Source organism: Pelodiscus sinensis, chromosome 3 (assembly GCF_049634645.1).
Source record: "Pelodiscus sinensis isolate JC-2024 chromosome 3, ASM4963464v1, whole genome shotgun sequence".
NCBI lineage: Eukaryota > Metazoa > Chordata > Testudines > Trionychidae > Pelodiscus > Pelodiscus sinensis.
The window spans coordinates 183,835,344-183,853,152 of NC_134713.1; the positions used below are offsets into that span (position 1 = coordinate 183,835,344).

At 42.8% G+C, this 17,809-nt stretch overlaps 1 protein-coding gene across 1 annotated transcript in view; it reads right to left on the reverse strand.

The window, feature by feature from the left end:
* Positions 1 to 11,014: 11,014 nt before the first annotated feature.
* ACTR2 (actin related protein 2) overlaps positions 11,015 to 17,809 on the reverse strand; it is a 39,280-nt gene continuing 32,485 nt past the window's right edge. The window contains exons 6-9 of the mRNA XM_075925573.1: positions 17,092 to 17,241; positions 16,631 to 16,776; positions 15,759 to 15,891; positions 11,015 to 14,616 (exon numbers count right to left, since the gene is read on the reverse strand). Of these exons, the coding sequence (XP_075781688.1) occupies positions 14,446 to 14,616; positions 15,759 to 15,891; positions 16,631 to 16,776; positions 17,092 to 17,241 (600 nt within the window). The 3' untranslated portion in view covers positions 11,015 to 14,445. The remainder of the gene's footprint in view (positions 14,617 to 15,758; positions 15,892 to 16,630; positions 16,777 to 17,091; positions 17,242 to 17,809) is intronic.

Here is a 17,809-nt window from a genome sequence, read left to right on the forward strand (position 1 = left end):
CTCGGGAAAAAGCCCTCTTGTGCAAGAATACTTGCTCAAGAGGGCCAGTGTAGATAGGGAAGAATTGTTTTGTGCAAAAAAACCCCGATGGCTAAAATGGCGATTGGAGCTTTCTTGTGCAAAACAATTCTTGCACAAAATGTTAATGAGCACTTCATTTGCATTATTTCTGCGGACAAAAAGCTGCAGGCTGCGTCTAGACTGGCACGATTTTGTGGAAATACTTTTAACGGAAAAGTTTTTCTGTTAAAAGTATTTCCGCAAAAGCAATGCAAATGAAGTGCTCATTAACATTTGTCATGCTTTCATTTGCATATTCTCTGCCGATGCTTTTTGCGGAAGAGGTTTTTGCGCAAAAACAAGCCGTGTAGATGGGGCCTTTTTGCGCAGCCCCCTTCCCCTTTTGCAGAAGATCCCGTATACCTCCTTTTTTTGAGGCATAAGGGATCTTGTGCAAAAGGGGGGGGGGGTTGCACAAAACGGCCCCATCGACAGCACTTGTTTTTTGCTCAAAAACCTCTTCTACAAAAAGCATCGGCAGAGAATATGCAAATGACAGTGCAACACATGCCAATGAGCACTTCATTTGCATTGTCACTGCTGACAAAAGGCTGCAGTGTAGACGTAGCATGAGTGGTAAGGGACTGGCACTGGTGCCCCCTGGAGTGGTACCTGTATGGCCCGGTATAAGGGATGCCACTGGTTCCCTCCAGGCCCTTCCTCCTCCCCAGTCTTAAGTTCCTTCTTGCTGGAAACTCCCACAGGCGAGATGGAGGGCAATACGTGGAGGCACGGTGGCTCTGGGTGGCTGAGTGCTCACAGGACACTCCTGGGGAGGGGGGAGAGGGGATGGGGACTGTGAGGAGGGGGAACAACTGATGGGGACTGTGTGTGGGGGGGAACAACTTCTTCTGAGCTTCTGTTTCTTGGGGACCAGGGCCATGGATCTCTGTTGCTCTCCTGAAATCCCAACCAAGTGCTCCACACCAAGAGGGTGGTATTGTGCACCAAGCCTGAGTGTGACCAGTCTGGTGCCAAAGCTGGTCCCCTACGGGTACCACTGAGGGTCCAGCCCTGGTGCATGCGGTGAGCACATGCACCTAACATGGAAGGGACATGAGCAAGGTCTCTCCTCACAAAAGAGCCTTTCTGCTTTTTCATGATGTGCTCTGCCATTATGCACTTTGGGGCCTGAGCCTTCATCATGCCACTCAATGGGGCTGTGTCTAGACTGGCCACTTTTTCCGGAAAAGCAAACGCTTTTCCGGAAAAACTTGCCAGCTGTCTACACTGGCCGCTTGTCAGTGCTTTTGCGGAAATTCAATCTCATGTAAGATTGTCAGTGCTTTTGCGGAAATACTATGCTGCTCCTGTTCGGGCAAAAATCTTTTTCCGAAAAACTTTTACGCGAAAGGGCCAGTGTAGACAGCAGAGATTTGTTTTCCGCAAAAAAGCCCCGATCGCAAAAATGGCGATTGGGGCTTTTTTGCACAAAAGCGCGTCTAGATTGGCCACGCGCGCTTTTCCACAAAAAGTGCTTTTGCGGTAAAGCATCCTGCCAATCTAGATGCACTTTTCCAAAAATGCTTTTAACAGAAAACTTTTCCGTTAAAAGCATTTCCGGAAAATCATGCCAGTCTAGACATAGCCTGGGTGTTTTAATACTGATTTGAGTGGGAGCATGACCACTTCCTCTCTGTGCATGGTCGTATAGTATATGCCAATTTGCAAGTAAGATGTGGCTGGACAACCACTCTCTGATCCCATTGAACACTGCTGCAGGTGCCAGTTCTTCCTAAAGCCAGGTTTGTAACACAGTGCTCAAGTTTGCAAAAGGACCAAATTGTCATCTGGCCTGTGTCATTTGGTTGACTTCAGAGCACTTATTCTTGCTTTACTCTGGTACTTTAGTCTGAAAACACAATTTGTCCCCGAAGAGGGATTTCCCTTAGTTATTCATTTAGTTTTATGTACACTCTCCTGTCTGTGTGGCACTCAAGTGTTTTTTACGAGCAATTAGCGCTTTCAGTTTTCTGAATGGCACAGTCATAGAAACCGAGTATCACTCTGGCCTGGGAATCAAACACAATAAAATAAATGTGCTCCATCTTTACAATCATCACTCATGACTGTGCAATAATGTGGCTTTCAAATTGTGTGCTTAATTACCAATCACAGAATATCATTGAACACACGGTGCGCTTGGAAAGCCTTTTTCTTTTAAACATTGCGTTACACGTGACAGATCTCTATGGAGCTAATTTAACAAGGCCCCAGATTGTCTGCCCCACCTCCTTTGTTTACATGTATGAAACCTGCAACAAATTTGGACACAACACTAGCCAGTCCCCCAGTCCCCTGACAGGAACAGCTGCATAGAGCTGACTTAAAACTGCAACATGCCATTTTGCTTATTAGCTCTTGGCAAACTAGACGGTGGGATAATTTGATAATGTTGTCATATTTGTCCTGCAAAAGCCTTGTCCACTGAAAATTGCAGGTTGGGGTTTTTGGAGGGCGAGTTTGCATTTGAATTAGCACCTTTGTCATGGTGATGAAGGGAGCATAGGCTGAATTGTTTCAGTACTTGCATGAATCATTCTGGATTTGTGTCCCCTTGTAAAACACAAGCAGAGAAATAGGTATAGCATGAATCCATCTGATTTCCATACCCTCCTTTCCATTAGTAGGTTCTTTAATCCAATCAGAATTGTAGTCAGAGACAGTGTGGTGTAGTGGGTAGGGCACTGCACTGACAGTCAGTAGACCTGAGTTATATTTTTGGATCTGCCACTGTGTCACCTTGGTGAGTCATGTCACCTCTATTTCCCTTCTGTCCTTTGCCTCTCTTATCCGTGTAGACCAGAGCTACTCAACTTTGGAAGCCCCGGGGGGCCACAATGATACTGCACAAGGGCAACAACTTAAGTGTGGTTGCACATACATGCAACTGAATATGCAAATATATGCAAATGAGTTCTTCACACTGACAGGCATGAAAGAGTAAGACAAGACTACACAATACACAGGCCCCATTTAAGTTCTGCTGATTTTAATAAAATGCAACATTTACCTGATTTCCACCCACATGACAGCACTTTTAATGAGCAATGACAGCCTAGGAATTTAATTACTAAAACACATATCAACAGAAGACCATTATATTGACTACCTTTTTGGTTTGGCTCCCGGCTGCGTGTTGAGCCCCGTGTAAACCCAAACCACACCGTGAGCCACAAACAAACAGGCTGCAGGCCACATGTTGAGTAACCTGGTGTAGACTGTGGGTATGTCTACAGTGGCGCTGTAAATTCCAGCTCGAGGAGACAGAACAGCACCAGCTCCTATGGAGCGAACACACTACAAATAAGAGCAGTGAGAGCAATTGAGTACATCCTTGGGTTGTTGATGGGCGTGTACTTGGGACAGCTAGCCCCTCACGCTTTTGTGGAGACACTGGCTCGATGTGAGCGAGCCCAGCCAGGTCTCCTTGGGCTGGAATTTACACCTCCAACCTGAAGTGTGGAGGTTCCTTTCAGAAGCCAGGACGTCTCCGCACAGCACCTACCACAGACAGGTCCTGAGGTCAGCAGGGGCCTCTCAGTGCTACCCCCAACCAAATAATTAATATTCATCATTCAACTCAAATTGCAAGCGGTGCGTATTGACACTTTTAAAAAAATTCTCATTTAGCCCTGTGAAATTAAATTCAAATGGGCACACATGCTCTCAAACTTGCTATTTATATTTTAAAACTATTAATACGTTGGCTTAGGACGTAACTAAATATACAGAAACTTGAACCTGCTATGTTGTTCATTCAGTTTTAGCTCAAGCCTCATCTGCTTAAGCCTTTTATTCCTTTTTTAAAAGGTTGAAATATTAGCAAGGACTCAAATAGGTCCCAGGAGTAGTTGACTTTTTACCAAGTCTTGCCCATCTGAAATGCTTTCCTGGGGCTCTTTTTTGTTTATCCTACACAATTTCCTTCCTTCCTTCACATCCAGTCCTTTTTGCTCCCCTGGGGCTTTGTATGATAGACTAGCCACTAATCATGTACTTCTGCCCCAGAAGCATAGATAAAGGCTTCCTCCCGCAGCTTCCAGCCCAGGGAGGATGTAAGCCGTAATGCAAGTCTTAAACAACACTGCTATTCATTGTTTTGGAGATCTGGGGAATATCTTTAACTTCAGCTTGCTGAATTAGCTGTTCCTCGAGTGACCCACAGCTGCTGCCTATCTGTCCCATTACGTTTTAGAAAAAATGCAGCAATTCTCATTACATACAATATTTTTTCAACATATGGGCCTTCCATTAGGTTGTGTCTTTGTGTGGCTCTGTTGCCATGAATGCATACACAGAAACATTTTCCTTTGTATTTCATGTGCCACTTCTCTCCCTCAAATAAATAACCCAACAACTCTGGAGGAAACATTAGAAGACAGGGATTTTCAGTGACTCAGAGGGAGCAAAGGTGCTCCAGAAAGCAGCCTCCAGCAAGCACTGACCCTTTTTAGATTAAAATAGCACTTCTAGCCACTTACAATTGGAAGGGGGAGCTGCTTTAGGGCCTGATCCTACAAACAGTTCATTTGTAAGAGCATCTCCATTCTCTTTGGTGGGACTCCTCACAAGAGTAACTTTTCTCGCATGTATAAATGCGGATAGGATTCTCCCTACCAATGTGCCCTCTAATTTTTTTCCATCTGCATGCAGAATAAATGTTGTTACATGCACCGAGGGATGTGCACCACCAGTAGAAACACATGTTGCCTGCTATTCCTGTGGCACTTGACTCTTTCCTGGGTGACCACCCAAGTGCACAGGTTACAGAGAACACTGCCTTTTTGTACTCCCACCCTCGCAGTTTTAGGTGCATACTATGAAAGTAACCAATGCCATGGTCTAAGCCCTGTTCCCTTCCCACTTTGAGTGGTGGTGGAAGGTACGGGGTGTACTAGGATAGAGAAGGCAAATCAAGCTCCTGAAAATACTCAGTGCCCTGTGAGGAAGCCTTCTCACCAGGATCCGCCCATGAACAATCGATGGGTCAGCGATAATTCTCAGTAATTATTTAGCAAATAGTTTTGGATTCACACATTTGGGAAAAAAACCTCTGATCTGATTGCAGACAATGCATAACCAGACAGATCAGTGTAATGACGTGATCCAAAGTGCGTGCCAAGTCTTCCATTGCCTTAAATTAGTCAAGAATTATTTGCCCAGCTCGCTTTTAATCACAAGATCAAATAACAATGGTAATGTCATCAAGGTAGAATAAGTGTTTCTACCTTCAGCGATTGTCTAGTTCTTAAACCTGCTGTGCAAATGTCCATAGTCTGTGTGGCTGCTCCAAGGGTGGGGGGGGGGGGGCGGGGGAGAGGAGGAAGGAACATGGCTTGAAAACTTTCTTTAGGCCTAAGTGGGAATAGTCTCTGCGAACATTTGTCACAGGTCCAAACTAGCAGGGGTTTAAATGGTTTCCCCAGCTTTTCTCCCTAAATCAATGTGAATATTCTTGGCAAGCTCTATTTCTATGCATGGGTGGGGGGACAGCTGTGATCCAAGTAGGGACTTTTCCCCCCTCCTACTGTCCCAGTCTTCCTGTCTGATGCAGATGTGATCCCTTCCCTCTGCCTGTCTAACAGCTAATCATTTTATCAGACAAGCCAAGAGGCTGAAAAAAACAGACCATGCATATTCTTGTCAAGCAACAACTGTACTAAAATTGAAAGGGGAGGGGGTAGTCACTCCCTTCTGACCTTCTCCACCTAACAAAACGTCCAAGAATAGAACAAATTCTGTTCTATAGATGAGTAGCTGCCTCACCAAAGAAAGCTAAATTTGCTGCAAATCTCTACCTGCATGTTGTACAGCCATTCCAATACAGGAGACTGCGCTGAAGTGCGTAACAGGATCTTTGGGGAGTCCAACTTTTGTTCTTAAAGTTTCTGCTGGAGACTGGTGAAGGAGCTGCAAAGTTCTTGACTCAAGTCCAAAGGTGTTCTTTTGCTTTTTCCAGTTGCGTGATTGTACTTAGGTGACAACGTTCAGAGCAGCATGGTGTACAGAATGCAAGTTGGTGTGGAAAGGCACTGTATTTACACCATTTTCATATTTGATGGCATTGTCAGAGGTTGGGAATGGGTGGCAGGAAAGGGATCACTTGATGACTACCTGTTCTATTTATTCCCTCTGGGGTACATGGCATTGGTCAATGTCAGCAGACAGGCTAATGGGCTAGATGAACCTTCGGTCTGATCAAGTATGGTCGTTCTTATTGTCATATCAGAGGAAAACAAGACCTAAAATTATCCCTTTGAAATTAAATTCCTTCTGTAAGAAGAAAATAAATGAATGGGGGAGGAAAAATCCTACTCACTCATTTAACAATTGAACTGGTCTAGTGAATAGATTCTTAGGTAAACTGGATCATTATGATCAGATAATCATATGCCCGTTTGTCTCTACTGCTGACCATGTTTTAGAACAGTGGTTCCCAGCCTGGGGGTCCATGACAGTACTGCAGAGGGTCCATGGAAAGTTAAAAAATAAAGATCAGGCCCACAACTTACTTTTTTTTTCTCTTTTCCTTCCTTTTCTTTTGTTTTTCTTCCCCAAGGCAGGGGGAATCTGTGAAATGTGAATAGATTGAAAAGGGATCCGTATGCTTGAAAAGATTGGGAACCACTGTTTTAGAGGTTCTAGTCACAGCAATATTACCATGTAAATCCTAACATTCCATTTACAGCTAGTCTTTCCTACTGGGGGGAAATCAACAGCTTTTATTTGAGTTGCCACATCATTTATTTAAGATGCATGTTCAAAGGAGGAACAGTGATCCAAACCTGCCTGTCAAGTCTTTAGAACCTCCCCACCTCAACTTTCTACTGGGCCAAGAAAGGTGGCAGCAGGGGATGGGTTGATATGGGGAAGGGAAGTGTAACTAAGGTGCAGATTTGGACAGGAATCCTCCCACGAGAGTCAGCATGTGCCTGACATGTCAAAAATGCTATAAGCTCTGGCTTGGTCAGCAAATACTACTTAAAAATACCTGAAGAGATTTAAAATGTTTTGTTTCTCTCTACGTTGAACAGGTTAAAATTGGAGAAAATTGGTGCCGAAAGATCCCTGAAATTCCTAACTTCAGGGCAAACAGCAATCAACTGGGGGAAAAGAGGTGAACCCACCTCTCCAGAGAGTTAAGTCCAGGTCTCCAAGGCCTGGTCTACACTAGATCATGAAGGTCAGCTTACAGTATGCAACTCCAGCTATGCAAAATGCTTCTGTCAGCTTCCCTTACTCTAGGAAGAAGGAGTACAACCAGATGCCAGAGGGGTTTGCCCTCAGCATTCACAGTTTATGGGTCTATACTAGACCTGCTAAATCGAACACTAGAAGATCGATCTCCGGAGCAAAGATCTTCTTGTAAGTCTAGATGCGCTTCTACTGTCCTTGAGGCAGGCAATTGCCAAGTTTTCAACAACCATTCCTGGATTTGAGGATGCTGGTAGCCTGGAAGAGAGACCACAGCCCCCTTTCCCTTCCTAATTTTGTAGCTGAAATGCACCATCTGGGTTTGCAAGATGAGTCAGGGCCAGGTTCCTCATTAAAATGTTCCTAGCTCTGTCTCCTCCTAAGGAAGCTTAGTTCCTATTCTGGCTTCACCTTCTCATGTGAATATCTAATTTCTATGAAGGGAGGAAAGAAAAAGTCAAGAGCCAAAAGTTCCCTCATTCCCTAAAATTCCCTTCCTGTCCAACCTATGCAAAGGCTCAGGATAGATATAGGCAAGTTCAGAGAGCATTTCTACAACTGTCAAGACATGTTTTGAAAATGCATCTTTTGCCTATTACTAGTCTTGGCTGTCCTGCTTTGGGGAGAGATTACTAGAGCTTTGGAAGGTGGGTTATTCCCGTGGATGGTATTTTGGTAGGAATTTTTGGAAAATGTAACTCGTCATGTGTAGGACTATACAGGCAGTCCCCGGGTTATGCATAGCCGACTTATGTCGGATCCGTACTTACGAACGGGGCTTTTCTCGCCCCGGAGGATGCGGGCAGCGGGGACCGCCCAGATGCACCGCGGTCCCGCCGCCCGCGTCCTCCGGGGCAAGGAAAGCTGCTCCACGTCTCCCTGGTCTGCTGGGGGGGGGGGGCAGCAGACCAGGGAGACGCGGAGCAAAGCCGCGGAGGACCCAGGTGGCGGGACCACGGCGTGTCTTGGTCCCGCCGCCCGCGTCTCCCTGGTCTGCTGGGGGGGGGGGGGCGGGTGCAGCCAGTGCGCCCTCCCCCCCCAGCCGACCAGGCTTTTCTCGCAGATGCCTGAGGTAGAGCAGCTGGGGCGCTGCTGGTTGGTCCCGCAGCGTCGCTCCTCGGCGCTACTGGACCAACCCGGCAGCACCCCAGCTGCTCTGCCCCAGACGTCCTGATTCAGCCGCTGCTGGTCAGTTTCAGCAGTGGCTGAATCAGGATGCCTGGGGCAGAGCAGCTGGGGTGCTGCCGGGTTGGTCCCCGCAGCGCCTGTAGTCAGCCGCTGGTCAGTTTCAGCAGCGGCTGAATCTGGACGCCAGTTCCGACTTACGTACAAATTCAACTTAAGAACAAACCTACAGTCCCTATCTTGTACGTAACCCAGGGACTGCCTGTATACTACTGTTTGCATCACAGCTTTGTCCTGCCACCTTTGCTGGTGCAGTCTCCTGAGGATGAAGAAGATTAACTTTCCCCACACAAGGGAAAATGCAAGTGGGAGTCACATCTGTTTTCTTCAGGCCTCGTTGGGTCTATAATGCTGAAATTTCCCTAATATAGGGTGACTTCACTCTAGATACCAGCACCAGGTGAGCTGCCCATGAAAATGTTCTCAGGGCTTGCCTACATGGGCTGTGTTGAAACTTTCTTGCTCTGGGGAGTAAAAAAATACCCCCCGAGTGCAGCAACTTGCCAGTGCATGCAGGCTCCAGGTGTGAGGAGCTATGCTTCTCGCGGAAGTGCTCTCCCTAACGTGCTGGGAGGGCTCTCTCCCAGCACTGGCACTGCAACCACACTGTTGCATAAGCTGATGCTGTGGCAGCGCTTTAATGCTGCAAGTGTAAGATCGTAGTCACTCGTTTCACTCCCACTAGTTGGGCTTGGACAATACAATTACTGTGCCCATTGTTTTAAATGCTGGATTAACATCAAAGACGGTTTGGGCCAGAACACAGGCAAGTGGGCATCATTTAAGACATGAATCGAAATGCAAAAGGTTGTTTATCACAGGGATGGGGAAATTCAGCCCCCAAGGCTCAAGGCTCCCCTCCCCCAGCACTGAAGAACCTGTGCTGGCGCTACAGCCCCCCTGCCACTTTACTGCAGGGCTAGAGCAGACACAATCTACTAGCCTGGGCACCCCTAGGCTCTGGTGTGCGAGGGGAATGTGGGAAGTGTTCTCCTCTCTCAGTCAGAGGGCCACATCATCCAAGGTTTGTGTTTTGTTTCTCACTTGTATGTGGCCCCTGCCTGACTTTTCTGTGGGTCAGCAGCCCCTGACCCAAAAAAAGGCTCCCCACCCCTGCTTTCTTGTGTTAAAACTGCTTGGCAGAGGTTGCCACTATAGAGCAGTATGGAGAGGGCTTTAAACACAAGGAAACCACGCTACTGTCAGAAGACAAAGTCGTGCAGAAACATGGCCACCTTACAGCAAAGCAGCCCTGAAAATGGTTACTGAACAGAGGTAGAACATTAGGTTTGGTGATGCGGCATTAGAATTTTTTTCCTTCTCCCATTAAAGTCTCAGCTACAAGCATTTGCACAGAGCACAATACTTGTTTGACCCAACTACAAAGATAATTGTGTCCACATCCGCATTTTTCACAACACAATCATGTATATCTTCTTCCACCATGGGGCCCAGTGGAGTTTTAGTTCACCCTAGGTAAACCTGGGCAATTATCCCAAGTTGCTCAGCAGACGACAGAGAAGCAGCACATAGAGCAGCACCCTGCGAGAATGGCCAATCGGGCATTATTCTATGTACCAAAATAGGGTAAAATAATTGCCACTCAATGCTGATGACCTGTGTGAAACAATTAGCTGACATAGTCTATCAAGTGTCAGCTTTGTGTGCAAGGATACAAGCTCTGGTTAAAGCTAGCCTGTCACTAAGACATCTAAATTTGTAGGGTAGACAGGGCCCACTGCTAAAAAAACATGAATACTGAGTTATATGAAGTGGTTTCAAGTGCATCTTTTAAAACCTACATTCCTACCCCTTCCAATTAGCACAGTTCTTCACTTTTATTGATTCGGACAGGGAAGAGTATTTAGCACCCTGCCACTTAAAACCAAATACTACTTTTTTCAAAATAAAAGCATTGCTTTTGAAGGCTTTGCTGCGTGTCCCTGGGCTGGCGCCGTCCAGGGTATTTTAAAGTTAATGGGAGTTGAGAGCTCTTAGCACTTCACAGGATTGGAGCCCCAGTAACAGTACCTAGCACAGAAAATCTTAACACTTACCAGCCTGAATTCTGAACATGAATTAAGGCTTTGCTGGCACTGCCAATTAAACAACAAAACTTTTGTAGTTCACAGGTGCTAACACACCTCACCCACAGAAAAGCTAAAGTTTTGCCATGGCCAGTGGCAGCATAAATGCCTCATTGTTGGTAGGAACACTCTTCTGTCAACAACATGAACTGCACTTGTAGGGGTGGAAGTATTTTGCTGGCAAAAGTGCCAAAATGCAGAGTTTACACTTCCTGACTTCTAGTGACACAGTTGTGTTGCTAAAAGCTACGTAGTGGAGATAAAGCCAGATTGTATCATTGATGTGCTTCTTCTCTACATAAGTACCTGATCTAAGATCCAGTGAGGGGTGCTAGTGCCAGTGATCAATACAGAGTTTATGTTGATGTCTCAGATTCTCTAGTTAACAGTTCACAACATTTCCAATTTAAAGTAGCAGATCATAGAAGAAAATATAATAAATGACAGAATTGTGGCCACCCAAAGGAGACACAGGAAACACGAGCTACTTTGAAAAATCTGAATTTATTTTTTAAATTTAAAAGACCTGTCAATTTGTTTAAGTGGATGTTTCTATTTCCAGTCATGGTCTCAAACGTCACTGTGTTTTAACATTGCTCATACAAGTATAAAAAAAGCCATTCACGTAAATAGCTACATCGATTAACATCCTAAAATGCATTGTGTTTTCAAAGCAGGTATGTTTAAAAAAAGGTTGTTCACAAGGCCTCTTACAATTGCTGAGGCATCATATTTATGCAGTATTTATGCTTAGACTTTTATTAAAGTTAAATCATAAATTTTTACTTGGTATTTGGTTTTTAAAAAGTTAAAATCAGATTGTTTTCACAGCAACATTGAAGTTCTGAAGTGGGAGATCACACACATGAAAGATCCGCTCTGAGCATAAGAGCACCCATTCAACACACAAACGTGCCATTTGGGTTACATCTAAATGCACTCTCTCAAACCCAGGATAGCAATAATTTTTAATGCTATGGTAGAGTGTAATATAAATACAGATTCTCCATAGAAACTCGTTACTGCAAAACTAAGGAACATCCATTGCTCATGGTACTATGAAGTATTCAGGCCTAAGGGGCAGATCTTACTATTCTTACTCACACAGACCAAGGATGTTAACGGCTACCTAGGTAATTGCTAAGCAACTGCTTGTCAGTTAACGGTCCCAGTTAACTGTAACAATTCCTCCCTCCCCACTCTTCCCCCCAGCACGCTGCTGCCTCTGATACAGAGGCAGCAACATGGGGAGGCAGGCGGGAACCAGGTTTTTAAAACCATCTCTCTGCATGGACCAGTTCCTGCCTGCTACCCCTGTCCATGGGAAGCCCCAGCTAACCGTGAAGAGAGCCTGCTCCAGCATCCCACAAAGCAGCCTCTGTCTGCAGGGAGCTCAGGCCCCCTGCGGACAGGGGCTGCTGCGGATCTGCACTGCTGCCTCTGTATCAGAGGCAGAAACTCAGGGTGGCAGAGGATTCCCTAGGAGTGGGGCTCACTCATTGACTACTGATCCCACCCCACCCCTGATGGGGTGGCGCTGAGTAACCGTATAACAGCTAAAAATTTTAGAAGTTACACATCATTAAAATAACTGATTTCTAACATCCCTAACACAGACATACCTACCTGAGGCCAGTAGGAGAATAAATTTGAGCAAAAGATTGTGTATGGTAGGTCCCTAAGTTTGAATGTTCAAATGGCAGATTGTTATTCTAAAAATGTCATTCTTTGGTTTACTTCCATGGCTTTTGGACACACTGAGAATGAAGAGACATGCACCATGTGAGGAAGGAACAAACTGCTATTTGTTCTGAACACAAGTCTTTTACTGTTGACAGCTGTACAGCATTTCTAAAGCATAACAGGTATTAAACTTACAGAAAACTACAGGAATTCAGAGTACCCCCAAAATCTAGTAACCATTGTAAGTGCATGCACTGAGGCATGACCGGCATGCCTATAAATTCATATTGTTCAAGTTAACGGTAATCACAGCTACAAAAAAATCTCTCCTATAATTAAATGGTCACTATTAACAGTACTTCGGTGACTATTTTAGAATTAAAGAAATGAAGACATTGTTATGCTTTCAGCCAAAAGGAAGCTTCGTCTCCAAGAATTTAGGAATGAAAAAAAAATCTGGAATCAAAGCATGGTTTACATATTGCAATGTTCTATGACGGTCCAATGTTCAAAGGGATGTAACTGGCAGGTTTTAGCATATATACCAATGAATGCAATGTCATGCACACCAAACTTGTAAAGTCTGTCCCTACTTGCACAATGGATTCTGGCTCTGCTGTTGTTAAATGTAATAGTAAGCTTTTAGAAAAATCAGGTAAGAAATTACACAAATTGGTATTTTCAATGAATGGCAAAGTGACACAATGAATAGTTTGAAGGAAATGCCTATTTGAGCAATTTATGCTACACTTTGCAGCAAGGCAGCAGATTTTATTCTAAGGATGGTACTGTATTTTCTGTTCACAAGAAAATCTTACTGGCAACTGTACTAAAAAGAGCTGTGATAACTGCCAGTAATATCTATTTTTCAGTGTTGCTTAGTTTTTAATTGTGTTTTTTGGAAACAATATTCACAACACTGGTTTTACTTCCTTCCCTATCAGTATCAAAAATCGAGCCTGGATAGAGTGAATTGTGGATATTTACCAACTAGAAATAAGTCTCACATGTCTGTTATTTTTAACTGCAACAAATATAGGTCATTCTTCATAACCCGCTGCCAGTGGTTGTTATAAATATCTACTTGCTTTATTTAAACAAACATCGGTCAGTTAAGATGAAAGATTAATTTGTAATAACTACTTGGCACTGGATTCACGGACTTGCAAATTTTAACAGAAGTGCTTCTGATGTACACAAAAGCATTTACAATAAGCTTTTACAACTCACGTTTGTCGAGATATTTTATTGTATCTAATTAGAATTATTACAGGCATTTTTGAAAAAATATTTTTCAATAGATTAAGATTCAGACTCCAGTCCCAGCTTCTCTAAAATTTCTTAGTTAAAGCCTCAAGCCCAATGAAATGCAATTGATAATGTAACATTTCTTGCTCTCTATTACATGGACATATCTTGATACCAACATTTAACTATAAAAAGAATTTTTCTAAATAAAGTTGAATCCCAGTATCCCCTAACAGCAAAGCTATACAATACTAAGAATCAGTAAGGCCAAGAATTTAAATGTGTCAGAATATTGGAGGTTTCTGACAATTTAAAGTTTTGTGGAAACAACTGCTTTGATAGCCTTTCAGAAGAAACACACCATGAAAAACCACCTTGATTAAGTCATTTTGTTTAGGAACTCGTCAGACAGTTTCAGATAAACTGTGTTAGAAGGCAGTCTAAGTGACCAGTGCATTTGGAGTCAAACTATGTTGGAACCGCATTGAAAGCTGTTTGGGCTGGTTAAACCAGTTCCTAACTATGGCTTTAATCAGAATTCCTAACCGCGGTAAAAAAGGCCAATGGAAACAGAGTCCAAGGATGCAAAGGTAAACACCACAATAATGTGATGGTAAAAGCTGCTGCTGAAAGGTTTTCTTATGTCTTATGAAAGGTACACCACCCGCAGTAAGCTAGAAATAAAAGCCAGCAGCGTTACAGCAATAAACCCAGAAGAAAAAAAAGTCTACCAGAATTGCCTTCCTGGGAAGGAACAATGCAGTCTACAGACTGCTCTTGCTCTGTTTTGTTTGCAAGGAAGTGGTCAAATTTAGCCATATTAACAAACATTTAACAATAGCTACCCCAAGAAGCCAGAACAAAACCTGACCTCTGGATCAAAGGGCAGAGACAGGTCTTTCTATGTCATGTAGCTGAACGAATTCAAAGATTGGCAATGAAGGAATAAAAGCTTTAGACATGTGATAGGAATAAGGTTGGGAGTTTATCGAACGGTCACACCAAGCTTCTCCAGCACATGCACTCCCTTCTCTTGGTATTCTTGTCGGGTCATCCAGAAGTTGTCTTTGTCTTTCATGATGTCTGCTAGAACTGCACCACCTAGAAACACCATGTGCTTTCGACGAGGTGGATCTTCAATACGGATCTTAAATTTCTAAGCAGGAATAGGAATAGGGAGACAGTGTTGCTTGGATTCCTGGGACAAAATCATCCTGTCTACAACTAATGGTGAAATTCTAATTGTGTTTAGTGGGAAGAAAGTGAATAAAATACTAGGAGACAGCATGCTGCATATGAACTTTCTGCTTGTATCAACTAAAATGCAATCAATAAAAGCAGCCTGCCCTATTTTGCATTTTAAAATGTGTGATTATGAAATACATAAACTACCAAACTAGGAATATTTTAAAATGATAAAAGAATGTGAAGTGTTTTCTTGACTAATTAGTACAGTTTAAGTATTCTGGCTACCTATACAATTAGCTCAGTCCAATTATGATCCAGAAAACCTTTTTAAAATAAAGTACTCTTCAGGGATTTAAAGAGAACATGTTTTATTAAAAATAGATTTTGTTAAAAGGTGTTTTGAAAAGAGTCCGGATACAATTCAAAATTGAAAAACAAAAAAACCCTTCGTTCCAAAAAGCATTTCCTCACTGAAGTCAGACCTTCCTTCTTCAAGGTAGACAGCAATATAATGCAATTTTAGTTCTGCAATTCTTGTCTGGATATGTTTACCCATGACAATTACCAATCAATTAAAGGGAAGGAAAAGACTGATCCACACAGAGCACTTGTGTAATGTGGTATTAAAAATAAAAAATATTCAAGGATAAAGGGGCAGGTAAGCCATCCAAACTAAGAGCTGATATTCAAAACTGATACATAGCAGACATTGCCACAGTTTAGAAAATACGATTACTTTTGTTGCTAATAGTAGTTAATTCCTAAGGTATCAAGTCAGATCTGAGTGCAAGACTGCTCACCAACGTTTAACAGCAGATATTTACATTAAAATTCTGCTTAACCTTCTGAACTAACAGCACTGTGGCCTTGTTTAAAGTGTATTTATACCTGTCACCAGGATGGCAATACAAAGTCTGTATTAGTCATTCTGAAACACTGAACGGCTACATTTCTATCACTGAAGTTCCAGTTAGGATGGGATGTTAATACTTCACATACTTGGCAACGATAGGCTTTTCATGTCCTATTGCTGACCATCTTGCTCCCTCTTGTGGTAGTTCAGGATATCTGCTCTATCCACTAATGAAGCAATTAATTAACCGTACTTACAGAGAGTTTTTCCACATCTCCTTTCAGAACCCGTTCCAGGTACAGCTGTTTAAGTTCACGTTCCAGTCGTGAAGGAAGCCCAGGGTACATAGTGGACCCTCCAGACAATACAATGTGCTTATAGAATTCAGACCTAACATAGGAGAAAAAAAATTCTAGCACAATAGTTCTCTTTTGTACAATGAAAAAAGAACCCCAATGTAAAGGTAAGCAGGTAAGTGAAAGTCCAAGAAATATAGATAGCGGTCACTGAACAAACATTTTTAGAATTAACACTGAAGTAGCTACATATTCTCTTACTCAATATAAACTCTCCATGAAATATGCCTTGGAATAACACTGCAGGTCCCAAAGAGAGATTGTGTTAACTCTGATCATGAATACAAGTTGAACCTCTCTAGTCCAGCATCCTTGGGACCTGACCAGTACTGAATCAGAGAATTTGCCAAACCATGGAAGGTCAATATAGTCTACCAGCATTACCAACACTTCCACAGCTTACTGTGCTCTTAGAAGACATTCACAGGTATATTAGAGCTAAATAACAGTACACTGAGAGCCAGGACTGGTGGTTGTATACAAACTTTATGGGATAATGGGAAACTTGGTCACACCCGGGATAAATGGACATCCAACTAACGGAAATCATGCTGGACCACAGATGTTGCAGGACCAGAGAATGCTGGATTAAAGAGGTTCAACCTGTACAAATGGTGCAAGAAAACACTTTGCCACACTCACCATTACCCTGTACTTAGAAATCATCTTTCACCTATTCTCATGAAAGGTCCATTTTTGTGAATGAATTGATTTTTCCTTGTCCACACTTGTGCTCTGATAGATCCATAGCATTTTAGATGTCCTGTTCTTACCTGGTGTCAATGTCAGCTGCCTGTATGGTATTAAACAGCAGTTCAGCAACACCAACCCCTTCTACATTGATTAAGTGAGGCTGAAACAGAGCTTCTGGTGCCTCAAACCGCTCTCCACCAACTTTGATAATCCTGCCATCAGGGAGCTGTAGAATAGAAAGCACAAATTAAAGCTTAGGCTGCTATTTCTGGGCTGCTAAGACATAGTAGACCAAAAAAAGCAGGATCTTCCATTATGAAACAGTATATAAGAAAACAATCATTTTCCATACTTACTACAGTTTCAACCATTATGAAAAACATTGTTTAGTATTGTTGGGAAAAAGTTCCAAGTCTTATAGTCATTTTATAACTTCATCTGAAGTTATTTACAAAGACTAGGAATCTGCTACTTATATTGGAAGAGACTCATCATATGGGTTCTAAACTTCTAAATTAACGTGTATCTCTCATACACTCACCGTGTAGGACTCAACTAGCACTGTGGTCTCCAAGGCTAGTTTCTGCTCCTGCTCAATGTTGTATCCCACATAACATAACTTCTCCTTGATCATACGAACAGTTTCAAAGTCAGCAGAATGGTTGAAGGCATATCCTCGCAGCAACAGCAGCTGATGTGAAATGAATGTTGGGTTAGCAATAAACTAACTCAGTTCACATTTAATTGATTACTCCTCTTCTTTTGTATTTCTCAGAGGAAACAGACTTCTCTAAAGACAAATTCAATGAAAAATGTGACTGACGTGACAAGACTCAAGTTTGAAAAAGTTAGGGTAAGGGTCAAACTGCATGTATTTCCATCGGTGTGAACATACTATAACTCTGAAAAGTAGAAGATACATTCCACACTACAGTTTTCACTATGATCTTCACAAAGGATGATGTGACAGAAAGAGCTCTAATAAATTGTTCTTTTGTTTGGGATTTCACTTCAAAATCTGGAGATGTGTTATGATTTCTTAATCCAGATGATTTCTTTTAGGTCTTTAAAGGCTAGCAACAACACAATTGATTTTAATTTGACCACTTTACTGATTAGATCAGAGTCACTTTTGCTGCAGAAGATGCATAAACATTCCTCACTGCTATATAAATACTGGGAAAGATTTTCCCACTTACTTGAAAAAATTTTTTAAAAATTACTCAAGCTCTGAAGATTCACAAGCAAAGAATGTAGTC